Source organism: Pinus tabuliformis, chromosome 5_2 (assembly GCF_031772625.1).
Source record: "Pinus tabuliformis cultivar Carrire ecotype Pingquan chromosome 5_2, CPIR1, whole genome shotgun sequence".
Classification (NCBI taxonomy): domain Eukaryota; kingdom Viridiplantae; phylum Streptophyta; class Pinopsida; order Pinales; family Pinaceae; genus Pinus; species Pinus tabuliformis.
In genome coordinates, this window is record NC_142306.1 from 326989227 (window position 1) to 327005701 (window position 16475).

Genomic DNA, 16475 nt, shown 5'->3' on the forward strand with positions numbered 1-16475 from the left:
TCCAAAAATAATGGTGCCACTTGTGTGTTTGCTATTTCTTTCAACTGATGGAGACTGTATTGTGTTTATTTTGATATTTATATGTTTAAATAACTTGTTTGTAATTAACAAGTAGGAGAAATAAACCAGAGAATATAGATAAAGTTTCTAACGGGTAATACTTAGAAATTTCAACAGACAAGATAGGGTCGGATCCCTTGGGGTTGGTGCCTCAGAATTGGAAGGATTGGTGTCCTTAGAGTTGGTGCTCCTAAATCCAAGGTTTGTGCCTTGACAAAATAGGGTCAGAGCCCTAGAGGTTGGAGCCTCACAAAAGACCAAGTTGGTGCTTGGAACGGGTTGGAACCCTATATATATTGTACCTGATATATTGTAAAGATTATATTAATAAAAGCATTTATTCCTATTGTTCATTTTGTGTTCTAAATAAAATTGATTTAACTGGTAAGAGTAACAATTGAAAAGAAATACTGATTCACCCCCCCTTAGTATTTCTAACAATTGGTATCAGAGCTAGTACCTTCACTCAAAGCCTAACAGCTTGAAGGTTGATCAATTAGAACACAAATGGAAAAGCCAGGGAAGAAGTCTCCAATCCTCCCTCAACCATCGAAGTTGAAATCAATCAATTTGTAAAGTCTCCATGGTTCAATGGAAACTTTGATATATGGGAAGCAAGAATGAGGAATTTCTTAAAGACTCAAGGCATTGAAATCTGGAAATCAGTGATTGTTGATAGCATGATGGATGGAGAATCCAAGGAGTACAATGTAAAAGCAATGAAGGTAATCTTGAATGGGCTACCAGATTCTATAAAGAACAATTTAGGAAAATGTACGTCAGCAAAGGGTATATGGGAGAGGTTTTCGCCCTGGCTTGCAGCCTATATTCTGTGTTCTTGTTATTCTTGTTTTTGGTAGTTGTTTGGTGATACACATATAATAATAAGTAACAAAGCTAATAAGTAAAAATACATCACAAGCAGTTATCAAGTAAAGAATAATCACTATAATCATTGCCCTATAGATTTCTCAACATACTCCGCCTCTTGAAAATCTTCCCTATCAGATGTCATTACAACCATGTCCTTTAATACTTGCCATGATACACTTAATACCATGCTAGTCAATATCTCTCTTACCTTCAAAAGGCACCTAGAGATAAGGTAATAGCTTGCAAATATAGTCTTTATTCTTTACAATAGCTTCAACCTTGAGTGACTATGGAAAAGGCCATGGGCATTGTTATGATTGCCAATAAATCTTAGGATGTACTTGCCTTTCCTTTACAATGAACGAATCCATTTGTATTGAGGTTCCTTTATATTAATAATTTCATGCATCAAAAAGTTCATTGTGTGAACCAAACACCCAGACCAAAATATGTTGGGTTATCTATCCTCAATGATTGTTCACGTTGCCTTACAATTAGAAGCATTATCAGTAATGACTTGGATGACAATGTATGTCCCAATAGTTTAAATTGTTTGAACTGATGGTTTTGCAATGTTGATGTCGGTCTTGAACTTATCTCAGTAGTCATGAGATGAAAGGAAGATTGCACCAATAGCAAACACACCAAGAACACTTATCAATGGCTTTCATTTTCCATTTGTCCAACCATTAGATACAATGGATACCCGACATTCATTCCAAGCATTTGTGAATTTACCCAAAGCATTTTTTATTTTGGCTTTTTCCCAATCAAGTCCCATGGTTCTACCTTTGTCATACCTAGGGCTCTTGTATCCTTTAGGTGCATCATCGTTGGCGACAACCATTTCATGCCAATAAGGTGAACGAAGAACATTGAATGGTATGCCACATACAAAGAGAATCGAGTAAGCTTTAGCATCCACGTCATCCCTACAACCATGATCAAGGAGTTATATTATTGTTCCATGCCTTAAAGGGATGTTTGTACCTATGGTTGTGAATCCACTACCATGTTGAAATATGTAACTAGGTTCGGTCTTCATAATGACATATGTAATCATGATTTTATGTATTTGATGTAAAGAGAAAAATAAAATTATTATTGTTATTCTCGAGGCATGCGTTTCATGCTCAATCTTATTTGATTTATAGGTCAAGCACCCATTGAGTGCTTCTAAGGCTTGTCATTGAGTCTACAAGTCAATTGAGTCATTTTCATGTATGAAAGACCTTGTTTGGGCATGTTACATATTGTAAAGAAAATTTATTTGATTCAAAAAATAAAGTCAAATACCCTCCAAGACCTTGTCATAGTGCTACAACAAATCAGCGTTCAAAGGAAGACAAGTCAACCTTCAAATGAGATGTCGGCCTACTATAAAAGTTAAGTCGGCCTCAAGATAGGGCTATTCGACCACCATAGAAGCCTATAAATAAGTGTACTCGGCCCCATTCAAAAGGCATTCATTCACCATCAAGAAGTTCGATAAAAAGGAGGAGACGAAACCTAAAGCCAACGAAGGAAGAGAATACATCAAGAAAGGAAAATCAGAATTTTTAAAGATTGTTTTAAGGCTGAAATTCCTCATACGTGCGAAGAAGTCTAGGCATCACTTGTTGCAGCAGAGACCAAAATATTGCAGTCACTAAAGGAGGTCGAAAACAACTGAAAGAGAAGTCATCTTGTAATTCGAGTTGTTGAAGAAGAAGCCATTGTCCAAGCGAAGAAGAGAGAAGGGTAAAAACATTGTATTCTCCCACATGTGCAGAAACCCTAGCGTTTCTGCAGTAGCCGAAGTTGCAGTCATAAAGTGTAGGTCTGAACTTGAGGTTGAAGAAGAGACTTGCAACAGAAGTGAATCAGATTTGACTTGGGTTGACTTTGCACTTTATGAAAGGAGAAGTTTGACCTGGTCATGGAGGGGTCCAGGTCAAGGGTCATAGGTCTTGGAATTCGTCAATTGAAGTTCTATAAGAAGAGAAGAGGTCTTGTGGATCTTCCTCTCAAGAGGAGAGGTTTTGGCCCTGGTTGATAGCCTATATCTTGTGTCCCTTTGTCTCATTCTATATTGTTTGGTAGTTGTTTGATGATAGAAAATGTTAATTATAATCAAGTGAAAGAAGAAGCTAATCAAGTTAAGTAAAAACACATCACAAGCAGTTATCAAAAAAGAGAAATCACACATTATAGTGAGTGGGCTCGCTATGATAGGCCATATGTCACTTGGGGCAACAACCCAGAGGAGGACAATTTGGAGGAAGTAGCCTTACATTTGGAACAATTGGAGGCAAAACTTTTGAAAGATGAGGATGAAGCAAAAGCAACAACATCAACATCCATGCCACCCCCATCATCCACTAGCAGTGCTCAAGTTGCACTAGCTTTGCTGCCACCTCCATCTATAGCCTCACATGGAGGTCATGTGCCTTCTGGCTTTGGACCTAGTCATCTGACTATGTGGGAGGAGACTCCCAATAAACCACGAGAAAATAAATTAGGAATTTCTCGTGGCAAGAAGAAAATGTACTAGACAATAGATTTACTTGTCTTTTCTAGTTTCTAATACTTTTTATAACTATTGACTCTTTCATATTTATTATGGTATTTTTTGTAAACAATATGTGACAATTTAAGTTTGAAGTTTGAAGTTGGCAATTATAACTCATTGGTAACGAATTTTGAATACGATGCTTCATGAAAGTTAAAATTTTTCACTTCATGTTTGATATTTTGTTATAGTTTGGTAATGGTTACAAATACAACTTTAGTGATGACAAATGTTATATATTGAATTCTGAAACTTTAAGATTGATGAATCATGAGAATCGAGATGTTGTAACTTGTATCTTGTGCACCTGTGTTTGATGAATAATATAACTCCTAGACGATTGATGATATATGAATTAATCCATGCTTTTATGCTTTTTATATCAAATTCATCATTCTACATGCTTTTGTTAACATATATATATATATATCACTCCCGACCCGAAAGCTTCTGAAAATTGTTGCTCCTCGCTCCTGCTCACTTTCCACTTCCACTCTTGCTTCCAAGCAGCCTTGGCTGAAATCAATGTTTGATCTTCAATGAAGCTCTGATACCATGCTGAAATTCTATAGCATGTGCAATAGGATACAATTTTCTGCCTAACAATTACTTCCTCAGAAAATAGTATTTTTATGCCATTGTTATCATTGAATAACTACCCCAGAAAATCTCAACTGTAAATGCAGCGGGACCAATAAAAATCATAGAAAGACAGCCATGCACAATAGACACAATATTTTTACCTTGGGAAACCCAACCTTGGAAGAAAACCCAGCAATCTTTTCTTGAGAAGAAATTGTCTTTTTGGCAAGGTTTACAAATTAGAAATTTGTCTAGAAATCTGTGCCAATATTACAAGTCAAAACACCAGTCAAACCGGGTCAAACTGCTGCTAAATCAGTCAAAAGTCAACTCAGTCAACGCTGGTCAAACTGCAGCCTGAGGTCAATTTCGCATGTGCAGCCTGTGGTCAATGATCTGCGATCAACCCACATGTGCATCCTTGCAGTCGACTTGTTCAACCTACGGTCAAAGTCTATGGTCAAACTGCAGTCAAAGTCTACAATCGACACTGGTCAAGATCCTCACACGTGCAGCTGTACGGACTAGTCAAACTCAGTCAACTCTTCCCATGTGCGGCCTCCAAGAGAGAAATAGAATGATGAAGAAAATATAAAAGATGTTCTCCAGCAACATATTTCTCCTTGGCTCAATTTCTCCTCCACTAGAAAAGATTCAATGAGTTTGCTACATTGATGATTTGTCTCCTCACATGCACATCTATTTATATAGAGCTCTAATGTTGAGTAGACCCCATTAGGCAAAACCTCATCACAAGGAGACCCTTCACTTAATGAGCCTCCATGCCAACTCAACATTGGACAAGAATTGGTTATTCCATAATTGGGTGAATAACCCCACTAAATAAACAAATCAACCCTGCTCTATAAAAATAAATCACTCCATCCCGAAATGCAGTGTCATGTTGACAATTGATGTATACCGAAGCTTTAAAGAATTGAATACCATATACCATATAGTATACTATATTTAATATATTCAATATTGCTAAAGTATTGAATGCTCAGATAATTGTTTAGAATATGAACATTACTCACTTCCAAATTGCAACATAAGAAATAAGTAGGACAATCATTAAGAAATCATTAGCACTAAGAAGATACCTTCTCGTGATGTTGTTTCATGCTTTGCAAAAACAAATCAATCGCCTCGAAAGCTTTAGATCTCACATCACTGCTCAAGCAAAAATAGATAAATGTCAATACTTCAGTAACAAAAGCATAGGAGCTCTAGTCGGCAAACTCACTACATGCACATCAACTAACTCCAAAGTTCTTAATGAACAGTGTGGATTAGAAAGTGCAACATTATCCCACCAAAATGAGATGGATAGTGCTATAGCCACAAACAAAATGTAATCGTCAACGTGAATGGGCATTATTTATTTATTTAACTATATTGTTCAAAGTCTCTGATGTATGATACAAAAAGACAGTTGAATGAAACATAAAAATAGTTGATAAATAATGATTTATTCAGAATCTTTAGATTTAAAATTTAAGCTCTCTTTTACCACCAGATAATCTAGAAGCTCAACCCTTTTCAGGGTGAAAGTATACAATATAAAATTCTCTCTAGAAACATTGTTGGCTATATCTCAAAACTGAAATTATTGACCTTCTATGCATAAGGGCTTAGATTTTAGAAGCAGGTAAACCCTTACCACAGTAAAAGTACACAATATCAAACTATCTCTTCAACAACATTGTTGGCAATATAAACAGACTGTCACTCTCACTTTGTATCATTGCACCTATGATACTAATCTTTTATTTTCAAGGTATTGTTTAGACCTAGTGATTAGCCTAGCTAGATAATTATCTAGGCTGAACTTTTTCCTTCTCTTTCTTTATCTTGTTTTCAGCGTTGCTTAGAAGTTGTTTCTGCACTCCTACATTGTATTCACACTGGATGTATCTTCAAGTCCCATTAACCTACCTTTGTGGTCATATGTTGCACATTAATAAAATTATCTTATCTTTTACATGATGGAAAGTTTCAGAGACTGTTTAAAGCTAGTTAAATTTATTAACGTAAATCTCTACATCTGATTTTCCTTTTTCTTTAACAATAATGCATTTCATTTTTCAATACTAGACAATACAAAATACATTAAAATCATGCATCATTAAAGCCAGGTTGTGGGTTTACATCTGATTTTCCTTTTTCTTTAACAATAATGCATTTCATTTTTCAATACTAGACAATACAAAATACATTAAAATCATGCATCATTAAAGCCAGGTTGTGGGAATGTAGACTGCCATGCCCTACTAAATCACATGATACTAGGACATGGGGACACTGGTGCACCACAAAGGAAACATGATATATATACAAAATGTAGACATAAAGATGCAACTTCCTTTTCAACAATTAAAAATTGAACTACATCGAACACACATGCAACAAATCAAGATACATGTTTTGAATTTTTTGAATGTTTTTTGCGTTTCTAGTGTCAGATATATATTGGGACATGTGAGGTCTGAGTTCCAGACACATGTCCCATGCATGTCTGACACTCGGGCATCATGTGTCCAGCATGTCCATGTGTCTAACATGCAAGACGAAGAGAACATGTTATGTGATATAGATGCCTATACAGGCAAGGATCCAACATATCCATCTTGGTCACAACCTCAGGAGAAACTACATCATCATTTATAGAAAAATGTGCTGCCAATTCTAATCTAAATCAGTGTTGCACTAATCGCGATTTAATCGCGATTATATCGTAAAATCGCGAGTTTTTGAAATCGGCAATATTATCGGCCGATTTTTTATATCGTACAAATCACAAAAAATAAATAAATAAATTATGAGGAGGAGGAGGTGACACAACCTACCCAAGCTACCCCTGTCACCAATAGAGGACATGGTCTACCTCCTGTAGCTCCAAGTTCTTCAGTTTCTACAGCACAACAGAGTCCACTTCCAACTCCACCGACATCTACATCTAGAGGGGTAAAGAAAATCAGTAGTATTAGACTTTAGTTATTTGGTTCATTTCATTGTATATGACATTATGACTCATGATATGAGATACATTATTATATTTTTTGTTGATATTTTGAGGCTGAGTTGGAGTCATGAGTCAGGACTTACTATTCAGGACATAGTTGCGGGGGAGCGCCCCCACCCCCCCCCCCCCCCCGAACCCGCTCCCAAATCGCGCTCCGGGCGGGAGCGGCTCGGGAGCGCGCTCCCAAAATCGCTCCCGAAAAAAAAATTGTGCTCCCTGCCATTTTCGGGAGCATTGCAGGGAGTGGTCGATCCGTCGCTCCCAGAGCGATTTTTAATGCCCGGGAGCGATCGGGGAGCGATCACTCCCGATCGCTCCCGGGCATTAAAAAATCGCTCCGGGAGCGTTTCGACGGGAGCTGGGAGCGATCCGACGGAAAAAAAAAAAAAAAAATCTGCGAACGCCAAAAAAAATCCAATTTACACAAAAAAAATAAAAATAAAAAAATTTAAAGCCCAATGGGCCTAAAAAAATTTCATTATCACTTCATTGAGCAAGAACTTGGAGCAAGAGCAAGAGCAAAGGAGCAAGGAGAAGCGAGGAGCAAGTGCTGAGGAGCGAGGAGCAAGTGCCGAGGAGCGAGGAGCAAGCCTGCAGAGGTAAGTAACTTAGTAATTTAGTTAGTTTAGTTAGTTTAATTTAGTTAGGTAGTAATTTAGTTAATTTAATTTAGTTTATTGAGTTTAAAAATCATGAATTTAAATTAAATTAATTAATCCCAGTAAATTAAATTAATTTGCAGATTCAAGAATCAAAACCCTATAAACATCAAACACCATGGACCTGGGCTATATTTCTTGGCATTTTCCTCTTCCTGGTCCCTTTTATGGTTACTATGGTGCTGGAGAGTAGGAAACAGAGGGGCCAAACTGAAGAGGGGGATGAAGAAGCTGGAGAAAGTCAAATTGGTGAAAACCCCGGTGAGGAGGAGGGTGAACATGACCCTCAAAAAACTAAACAAGACCAAACTCCATTGTGGAAATATGTTAACAGGGTTGAAACAGGGAGAGGGGGTGGAACCACTAAATTTCATTGCCCCACACTGATTACACAGGTTCATACACCCGTACTAGAAGACACCTCTGCGGGAAAAGGCCATGGGATGGAGACAAACAAATAGGAATCAAAACTTGTACAGCAGTGTCAGTAGCGGATAGAGCCAAATACATAAGGGAAGAGGAGGAAGCCCAATACAGATCAAAAAAATCAAGGGGTTTGTTTGAACCAAGCTCACAATCACAAAGAACTCCTTCAGCGTCCTCCCAAGGCAGTGGATATGGAGGCACATGGTCATCATCTTTAAGGCGTAGAACCATATCAGATTTCCTTGATGAGGGGTGTAGGAATGATGTGGATTCAAAGGTTTACAGGTTTCTCTATGCATGTGGGATACCATTCAATGTTCTTCGCTCACCTTATTGGCACGAAATGGTTTTTGCCATAAATGATGCCCCTAAAGGATACAAGAGCCCTGGGTATGACAAGGCAAGAACCGTTGGCCTTGATCATGAAAATGCAAAAATATCACATTCTTTGAATAGAATGACAAGTTCTTGGACTGACCATGGGGTGTCCATTGTATCTGATGGATGGACAAATGTAAAAGGCAAGCCATTGATAAGTGTTCTTGCTGTGTTTGTTAGTGGTCCCATCTTTCTAACTGCACATGATTACTCAAACAAGTTCAAGACCGCCATCAACATTGCAGAAGCATTACTTGAAACAATTGAGCGTATTGGCCCATACAATGTCATCCAAGTCATCACTGATAATGCTCCTAATTGTAAGGCAGCGGAAGCAATTATTGAGGATAAATACCCCAACATATTTTGGTCTGGATGTTTGGTTCACACATTGAACCTTCTGTTGCATGATATTGTCAAGAACAAAAATGAACAATACCAATGGATTGGTGATTTGTACAAGAAAGGCAAACAAATGATAAAATTTATTACAAATCATAGCAATACCCATGGCCTTTTCCGCAGTCACTCGAGATTGGAGTTGTTGAAGATTGCGAAGACCAGATTTGGTAGCTATTACCTCACCTTCAGGCACCTTTTGAAGGTAAGAGAGGCATTCGCTAGCATGGTATCAAGTCCACATTGGCAGGTATTAAAGGAAAGGGCTACAAATGCAGCTGACATGGGAGGTTTTGAAATGGTGGAGGAGGCCACTCTTGATGGGCAGTTTTGGACAAGTGTGAGGCAGGTATTGGATTTCACCAAGCCAATTTATCACATGATTTGGTTTGCAGATACAGACAAACCAGTGATTGGCGAGGTGTATGAGCAAATGGATACCATGTTGGGGGAAATAAAAGATATTGTTCATAATAGAGATCCCAACTTGTACAAACTGATTCATGATTGTGTGTGTGAACGGTGGAATAGGCTTAATCTTCCACTACATTGCTTGGCGTATATCCTTACGCCAAAATACTACTCTACATCTTGGTTGGGCCAACCTTCAGCAGGGGGTGGGGTTAGGACCAAACCCCATTTAGATCCAGAGGTAACTAAAGGATATTTGGAAGCATTAGAAAAGTTGGTACCTAACAGGGAGGAATATGCAGTTGTGCACCTTGAAATAGGCAGATACTTCAGTGGCACTGGTTTGTATGGTAACTTCCATGCAATGGACGACAGAGATAGATTTGATACTCTCACATGGTGGGAAACATATGGCAGCCAAGGACTTTTGCCAAAATTGGCAAAAAAAGTTCTTTCACAAGTTGTAAATACTTCTTCTGCAGAGAGGTGTTGGAGCACCTACAGCTACATACATAATGTGAAAAGAAATAGACTCAATTACTGTGATCGGGCTTATGAGGATCCCACATATAAAATTTGGGACAATCACACCAGAGGATGACAATTTGGAGGATGGCATTGTACATATTGAAGAACTGGAAGAGGAACTTGTAAGGGATGAAGATGAAGCATGTTAGGATATTCCGACACATAGGATATAGTTAAGTTCAACTTGGTCTAGTATAGAGTTAGGTTAGAGTTAGGTAAAGTGTGTTTCTTTACCGTTGTACATTTTGTAACTTACAATCCGACGGTCACGATATGTAGTGATCCGACGGTTCACTCTCACCTCGGTATTACCGACACTTGATCCGTGGCTTGACACCCGATTGGTCCATGAGTTCTATTTAAAGCGCATGGAGGGTCATTGTTCGGGTAATCCGTGCATGAGAGAAGCTTATGTAAATTTTCATTCTTTGATTAATAAATTGCCTGTAGTACCCACGTTGGGACAGGCCGTGGACTGTTTCCCTCCTTGCACTTTGAGGGTTTTAACCACGTCAAAAATACTGGTGTATTGATTTGAGATCTGGTTGTGAGCGGTGTCCTTTTGGTATTCTTTCTGAGGAACTTACCCTGTAAATTCCTACATGGTATCAGAGCTATTTGAGGGCCGCGTCCGTTGGTGATCCAAATCTGAAGCCGGTAGAACTGCATGCGGCTGTCGTTTCCTAGATCTGCTGTTTCTGACTGCTTTCGGGCCGAAAGGACTGCTCTGTTGCGTTCAGAGCATCTGTTCCAGTGAGGAACCCCTTTCGTTTCACACGAAAAGGTTTCCGGTAGCCCTAGCTGCGTCATTTTTCAGATCGGGAGGTATACAGTGTTTTTTTTTGCAGTTTACTGTTATTTTCTCTCTGCTTATTTCGGTCTCAGTTTATTTAGCCATTTTTTTTTAACCGGATCTATACCTTTCATTTCTGCGTATGCTCTTTGCCCTGCGACTCTGTGCGATCTGGGCAAATCAGAAACAGAAAGGAAGGATTTTTCTCATGCGTATGCTCTTTTCCCTGCACCTTAGTGTGATCTCGGAAAATCAGAAACATTGAGAAAAATATTTAGTTTTTCGGCTAAAGCTAACTTTGAGAATTTTTTTTAAAATTTCTAGTTTTTTGGCTAAAGCTAACTTCGAGCCGTAAGGTTCGTTTTTCTTTGCATATTCGTGTTGGGTTTTGTGTTTTGTGTTTTGTAGGGAAAAAGAGCTTTCTCAAGGCAAGCACGCAAACCAAGGCCCCCCCCCCCCTCTCTCTCTCTCTCTCTCTCTCAAATTTTTTGTATAGATCAATTGGTTCAAAGCTATTTTAAGAGAGTAGAGGTCTTGGGTTCAAGTCTCCATTTTGTGGGGGCGGATTTTTTTTCATTCCCGCACATTCGCGCACTTTGCCGGCAACGTCAACAATTTTTTTTCAAAAAGCCATAACTTCTTCATCCGGAAGCCTTTTTCAGAGCCGTTTTTTTTAAAACCGCCTATTTTTTCGAGATCTATCCATTGGAACACTTACTTTCAGCATCTTCAACTTCAGTTTTTTTTTAAAAAATGGAAAGTCCATGCCAAGTCATTCTTGACAGCACTAACTACTTCCAATGGGTAGCCTACATGGGAGATTTACTTAGAAGTAAAGGTCTCTACAGAATAGCCACAGACCAAGAGAAGAAACCAAAAGATGAAGACAAGGCGGCAAAATGGGAAAATAGACAAGATCAAGCACGTGGTTTGATAGGGATGTCTGTTTCTCCTGATCTTAGATTCCACATTGCAGAACTTGAGACTCCTCATGAAGCATTAGAAAAACTTGCTAAAGTTTTTGGAATTAAAAATGAAATTAGAGCCCATCAACTTGAAAATGAGCTGTTTACTTTGGATCCTAATAATTTTTCTTGCATTGAAGATTTTTTGTCCAAATTCAAGACCCTTAGATATCTCTTGGAAGGTGTTAAAGTTAAGAAAGAAGATGGTAACCTTATTTATTCCATCCTTACTAAGTTGGGACCAGCCTACTCTGTATTTGTTTCCACTTTCCATTCTACAAGGGAAGCTTTCATTTGTCAAGGACAAGAATACAAGGCCCCTTCCTTTGACTCCTTTTGTGATTCCTTAATAAGAGAACAAGAAAAACTCTTACACCTTGGTCTTCTTAATCTTGGCAACTCTTCCACGAAAGCGTTAGCCGCCCAGCAGCAACCAAATTCAAAGAATCCTAAGAAGTCATATCCTCAAAAGAATGGTCCTAAACCATCTCAGCCTCAAAATGAAAGATCATTTCAGCAAAATGATAAGACCAATAAAAACAAGTGGAAGAAGTCTGATAGACATTGTAACTTTTGTAATCGAGATGGCCACTTAGAATCTAAATGCTTTAAGAAGATGGAAGCCTTGGAAGCCGCAATGAAGAAACATAACATCCATGTGGAGCCTACTTCAACTTCAACTTCCGGAATGGCACTTTCTGCATGTCATTATCAATCATCTCAGTCTGGTTATGCATTAAATGTATCTTCTTCTTCTTCTCATTCTCAAGAGTGGCTCATTGATTCTGGAGCCTCTTGTCACATGGCCAAAAACCAAGCCATGTTTTCTTCTTTAAATGATTGTAACACCAAAAATATATATATTGGTGATGATAGATCTCTTAATGTTGTAGGGACTGGAACTGTTCATCTAGAAAATGGTCAGTTTAATGATGTATTATGTGTTCCAACCTTATCCTGCAACCTTCTATCTGTCTATCAGATAACTCATTCAGGTGAAGGTAAAATTGTTGAATTTTCACCTCATGATGTTGTAATCAAGGATCTAAAAGATCCTAAACAAATTCTGGCTACTGGTCTTGCTGATGATTCCAAAAGGTTGTATAAGTTTCACAACTTTGGGTCATCCAATCTTCCCTCAGTATTTGTTGCTCATAATGATGAAGTGAGCAAACTTTGGCATGAGCGATTTGGTCACTTAAACTATCGCTCCCTTTAGCATCTATGTAAAGAAAACATGGTGACAGGTCTTCCTATGGTATCTTGCAGAGATGGTGTTTGTTCCGGATGTGTACTCGGAAAACATCATCGGGACAGTTTTGACAAACGTGCCTCTTGGCACGCCTCAGCCCCTTTACAGCTTGTGCACAGTGATTTATGTGGTCCTCTTCCTGTTGCTTCATTCTCTGGCTGCAAGTACTTCTTAACTTTCATTGATGATTTCTCCAGACGCACTTGGGTATACTTCTTAAAACTCAAGAGCGAAGTATTTAACAATTTTTTGGCCTTCAAAGCCTTTGTTGAAAAACAATCTGGACATCAAATTCTTAAGCTAAGAACTGATAATGGTGGAGAATATGTTAAAAACACATTCATCAACTTTTGCACCGAAAATGGAATTCAAATGCAACATACTGTTCCATACACTCCACAACAAAATGGTGTAGCTGAAAGGAAAAATCACACCTTAAAGGAAATGGCTAATTGTATGCTGCAATCTAAAGGACTCAGTCTTAGTTTTTGGGCCGAAGCAATTAATTGTGCAAATTATATAATCAATCGCACTCCTACTAAGGTTCTAGAGAATATCACTCCAGAAGAAGCTTGGAGTTCCATTAAACCAGATGTAAGTCACTTTCGTGTGTTTGGAAGGCCCATATTCCAGATGAAAAGCATAAAGCTTTAGAACCTAAGAGTGAGAAATGTACTTTTGTTGGATATTCTGAAGATGTAAAAGGTTATCGACTTATTCCATTTAAGTCCAAAAATGTTATCATTAGAAGAGATGTAAAATTTGATGAAAATAAATCGGCCTGCGAGCCTAGTCCGGCGGATGTGCCACCTCTTCCTATCTCTTCTACCTTTGAAAACATTTCTTCTTCAGATGATGAAAGCGAGGATGATAATCCTCCCCCACCTTCTCAGGATCCTCAACTTCCAAGATGGGTCCGTGCTACTCGGGATGCAGCAGGTGATCTTGCCGGTGATCCTACAGATCAGCGACGGACACGTTCTCAGTTTGAAAGAGCCTCTTCTTTACTGGCTCAAGCTCCAGTAAATCATGATCCTGACACTTTTGCAGAAGCTTCAGGCCATCCACATTGGGAAGCAGCTATGAATGAAGAATATCATTCATTGATGACAAATGATACATGGGATCTTGTTCCTCTACCAAAGGGACGCAAACTTGTTAGATGTAAATGGGTTTACAGAACCAAGTATGGACCAGATGGGAAAGTTGATAAACATAAAGCTCGTCTCGTTGCTAAGGGCTTTTTACAGGTTGAAGGCATTGACTACACTGAAACCTTCTCCCCTGTTGCCAAAATGAACTCTATCCGCCTTGTTCTTTCCCTTGCTGCCTCTTTGAAATGGGAAGTCCATCAGATGGATGTTAAATCTGCCTTCTTGCATGGGGACTTGCAGGAAGAAATCTATATGGAACAACCCATTGGCTTCATACAAACAGACTCCAGCCTTGTTTGTCGACTTAAGAAATCCCTTTATGGCCTCAAGCAAGCTCCTCGGGCTTGGTATGCCAAAATGGATAGCTTTCTTTTAGAATCTGGCTTTTCTAGGTGTCATTCTGACAATACTGTCTACACCAAGAAAGTGGGAAACTTTCTTATCATCCTTGTTCTTTATGTTGATGATCTTATTCTTACTGGTAGTGATCCCAACCTTATAAACCATGTGAAGTCCAGCCTTAAAAAGAAATTTGAAATGACAGACTTAGGACACTTACACTATTTTCTCGGTCTTCAAGTCTTGCAATCCCAGGAGGGTATTTTCCTTTCCCAGTCCAAGTATGCTTGTGATATTCTTCGTCATTTTCACATGGAAGACTGTAAGCCAGCCCCTTCTCCCTTTCAGTCTGGAGTCAAACTTTCAGTATCTTGTACTTCTCCTGAAGTTGATGCTACCTTATACCGTCAACTTGTCGGAAAACTCTTGTATTTAACCCATACTCGTCCTGATCTTTCCTTTGCTGTTGGCCTTGTTGCTCGTTTTATGCAAAACCCCCGTGAAAGTCATTGGAAAGCAGCTAAAAGAATACTTCGTTATGTTCGAGGTACAGTACAGTTTGGGATTCATTACAGTACCAAAGCAGCTCCTCTGTTAGTTGGTTTCACTGATTCTGATTGGGCTGGTGACCATGATGATCGGAAGTCTACTGCCGGTTATGTCTTCACTCTTGGTTCAGGACCTATTACATGGGCTTGTAAGAAACAGGCTGCCATTTCTCTTTCGTCAGCAGAAGCAGAGTATCGTGGGGCCGTGGAAGCTAGTAAGGAAGCCTTGTGGCTTCGTCAGATCCTATCAGAGTTTGGCTTTGAGCAGCAGCATCCAACCACACTTTGGTGTGATAATCAAAGTGCCATTCAGCTATGCAAAGATCCAGTCCAGCATCAGCGCAGCAAACACATTGAACTACACATGCACTTCATCAGAAAGCTCATTCATGACCATGTTCTTGAAGTGCAATATTGTCCAACAGATGATCAGGTTGCAGACATCTTCACAAAGGCTCTCACAGAGGCGAAGTTCACTAAACTTCGATATATGCTTGGAGTTCAGGAAGTTGTCACTAAGGGGGGATAGGCTCTAGTGCCTCCTTCCTTCTCCTATTGTGTCATATTTGTAAATCCTTCAATCCTATCCCAAGTTGTTCTTAAGGGGGGATGTTAGGATATTCCGACACATAGGATATAGTTAAGTTCAACTTGGTCTAGTATAGAGTTAGGTTAGAGTTAGGTAAAGTGTGTTTCTTTACCGTTGTACATTTTGTAACTTACAATCCGACGGTCACGATATGTAGTGATCCGACGGTTCACTCTCACCTCGGTATTACCGACACTTGATCCGTGGCTTGACACCCGATTGGTCCATGAGTTCTATTTAAAGCGCATGGAGGGTCATTGTTCGGGTAATCCGTGCATGAGAGAAGCTTATGTAAATTTTCATTCTTTGATTAATAAATTGCCTGTAGTACCCACGTTGGGACAGGCCGTGGACTGTTTCCCTCCTTGCACTTTGAGGGTTTTAACCACGTCAAAAATACTGGTGTATTGATTTGAGATCTGGTTGTGAGCGATGTCCTTTTGGTATTCTTTCTGAGGAACTTACCCTGTAAATTCCTACAAAGCAGCCATGCCACCTCCACCTCCACCTCCACCTCCACCATCAGTAGCAGTGCTCGAGGTCCGAGTCTTGTTCCTTTGCTGTCGCCAGCTCCATCTACACCCTCACGTGGAGGTTCTAGTTCTGGTCGTCGGTCTGTGCGGGAGACTCCTAGAAGACCACCACGACCTACTTATACTCCTAGAGACTCTCGTGGCAAGGGCCACATGTAGATTTACAGTTTACTTGTCTTTTTTAGTTTCTATTAGACTTTAGTTTTCATAACTGTTGAGTTTTGAGTCCTTGACTCTTGACTCTTGACTCTTTCATATCATAATGATATTTTTTGTAAACAATATATCACTGTGACAATGAAAAATTGAAGTTTGAAGTTAGGCCTTGGCAATTATAACTCATTAGTAATGATTGTGAATTATGAATGATGCTTCGTGAAAGACTAAAGTTGTTTCATTTCATTTCATTA

General features: G+C 39.1%; 1 protein-coding gene across 1 annotated transcript in view; it reads right to left on the reverse strand.

Annotated features, from left to right (window-relative positions):
- CTEXP (kinase family with ARM repeat domain-containing protein) overlaps positions 1-16475 on the reverse strand; it is a 341359-nt gene that overhangs the window by 95149 nt on the left and 229735 nt on the right. Inside the window, exon 17 of the mRNA XM_089436322.1 lies at positions 5170-5239. Coding sequence (XP_089292448.1) covers positions 5170-5239 — 70 coding nt within the window. The remainder of the gene's footprint in view (positions 1-5169; positions 5240-16475) is intronic.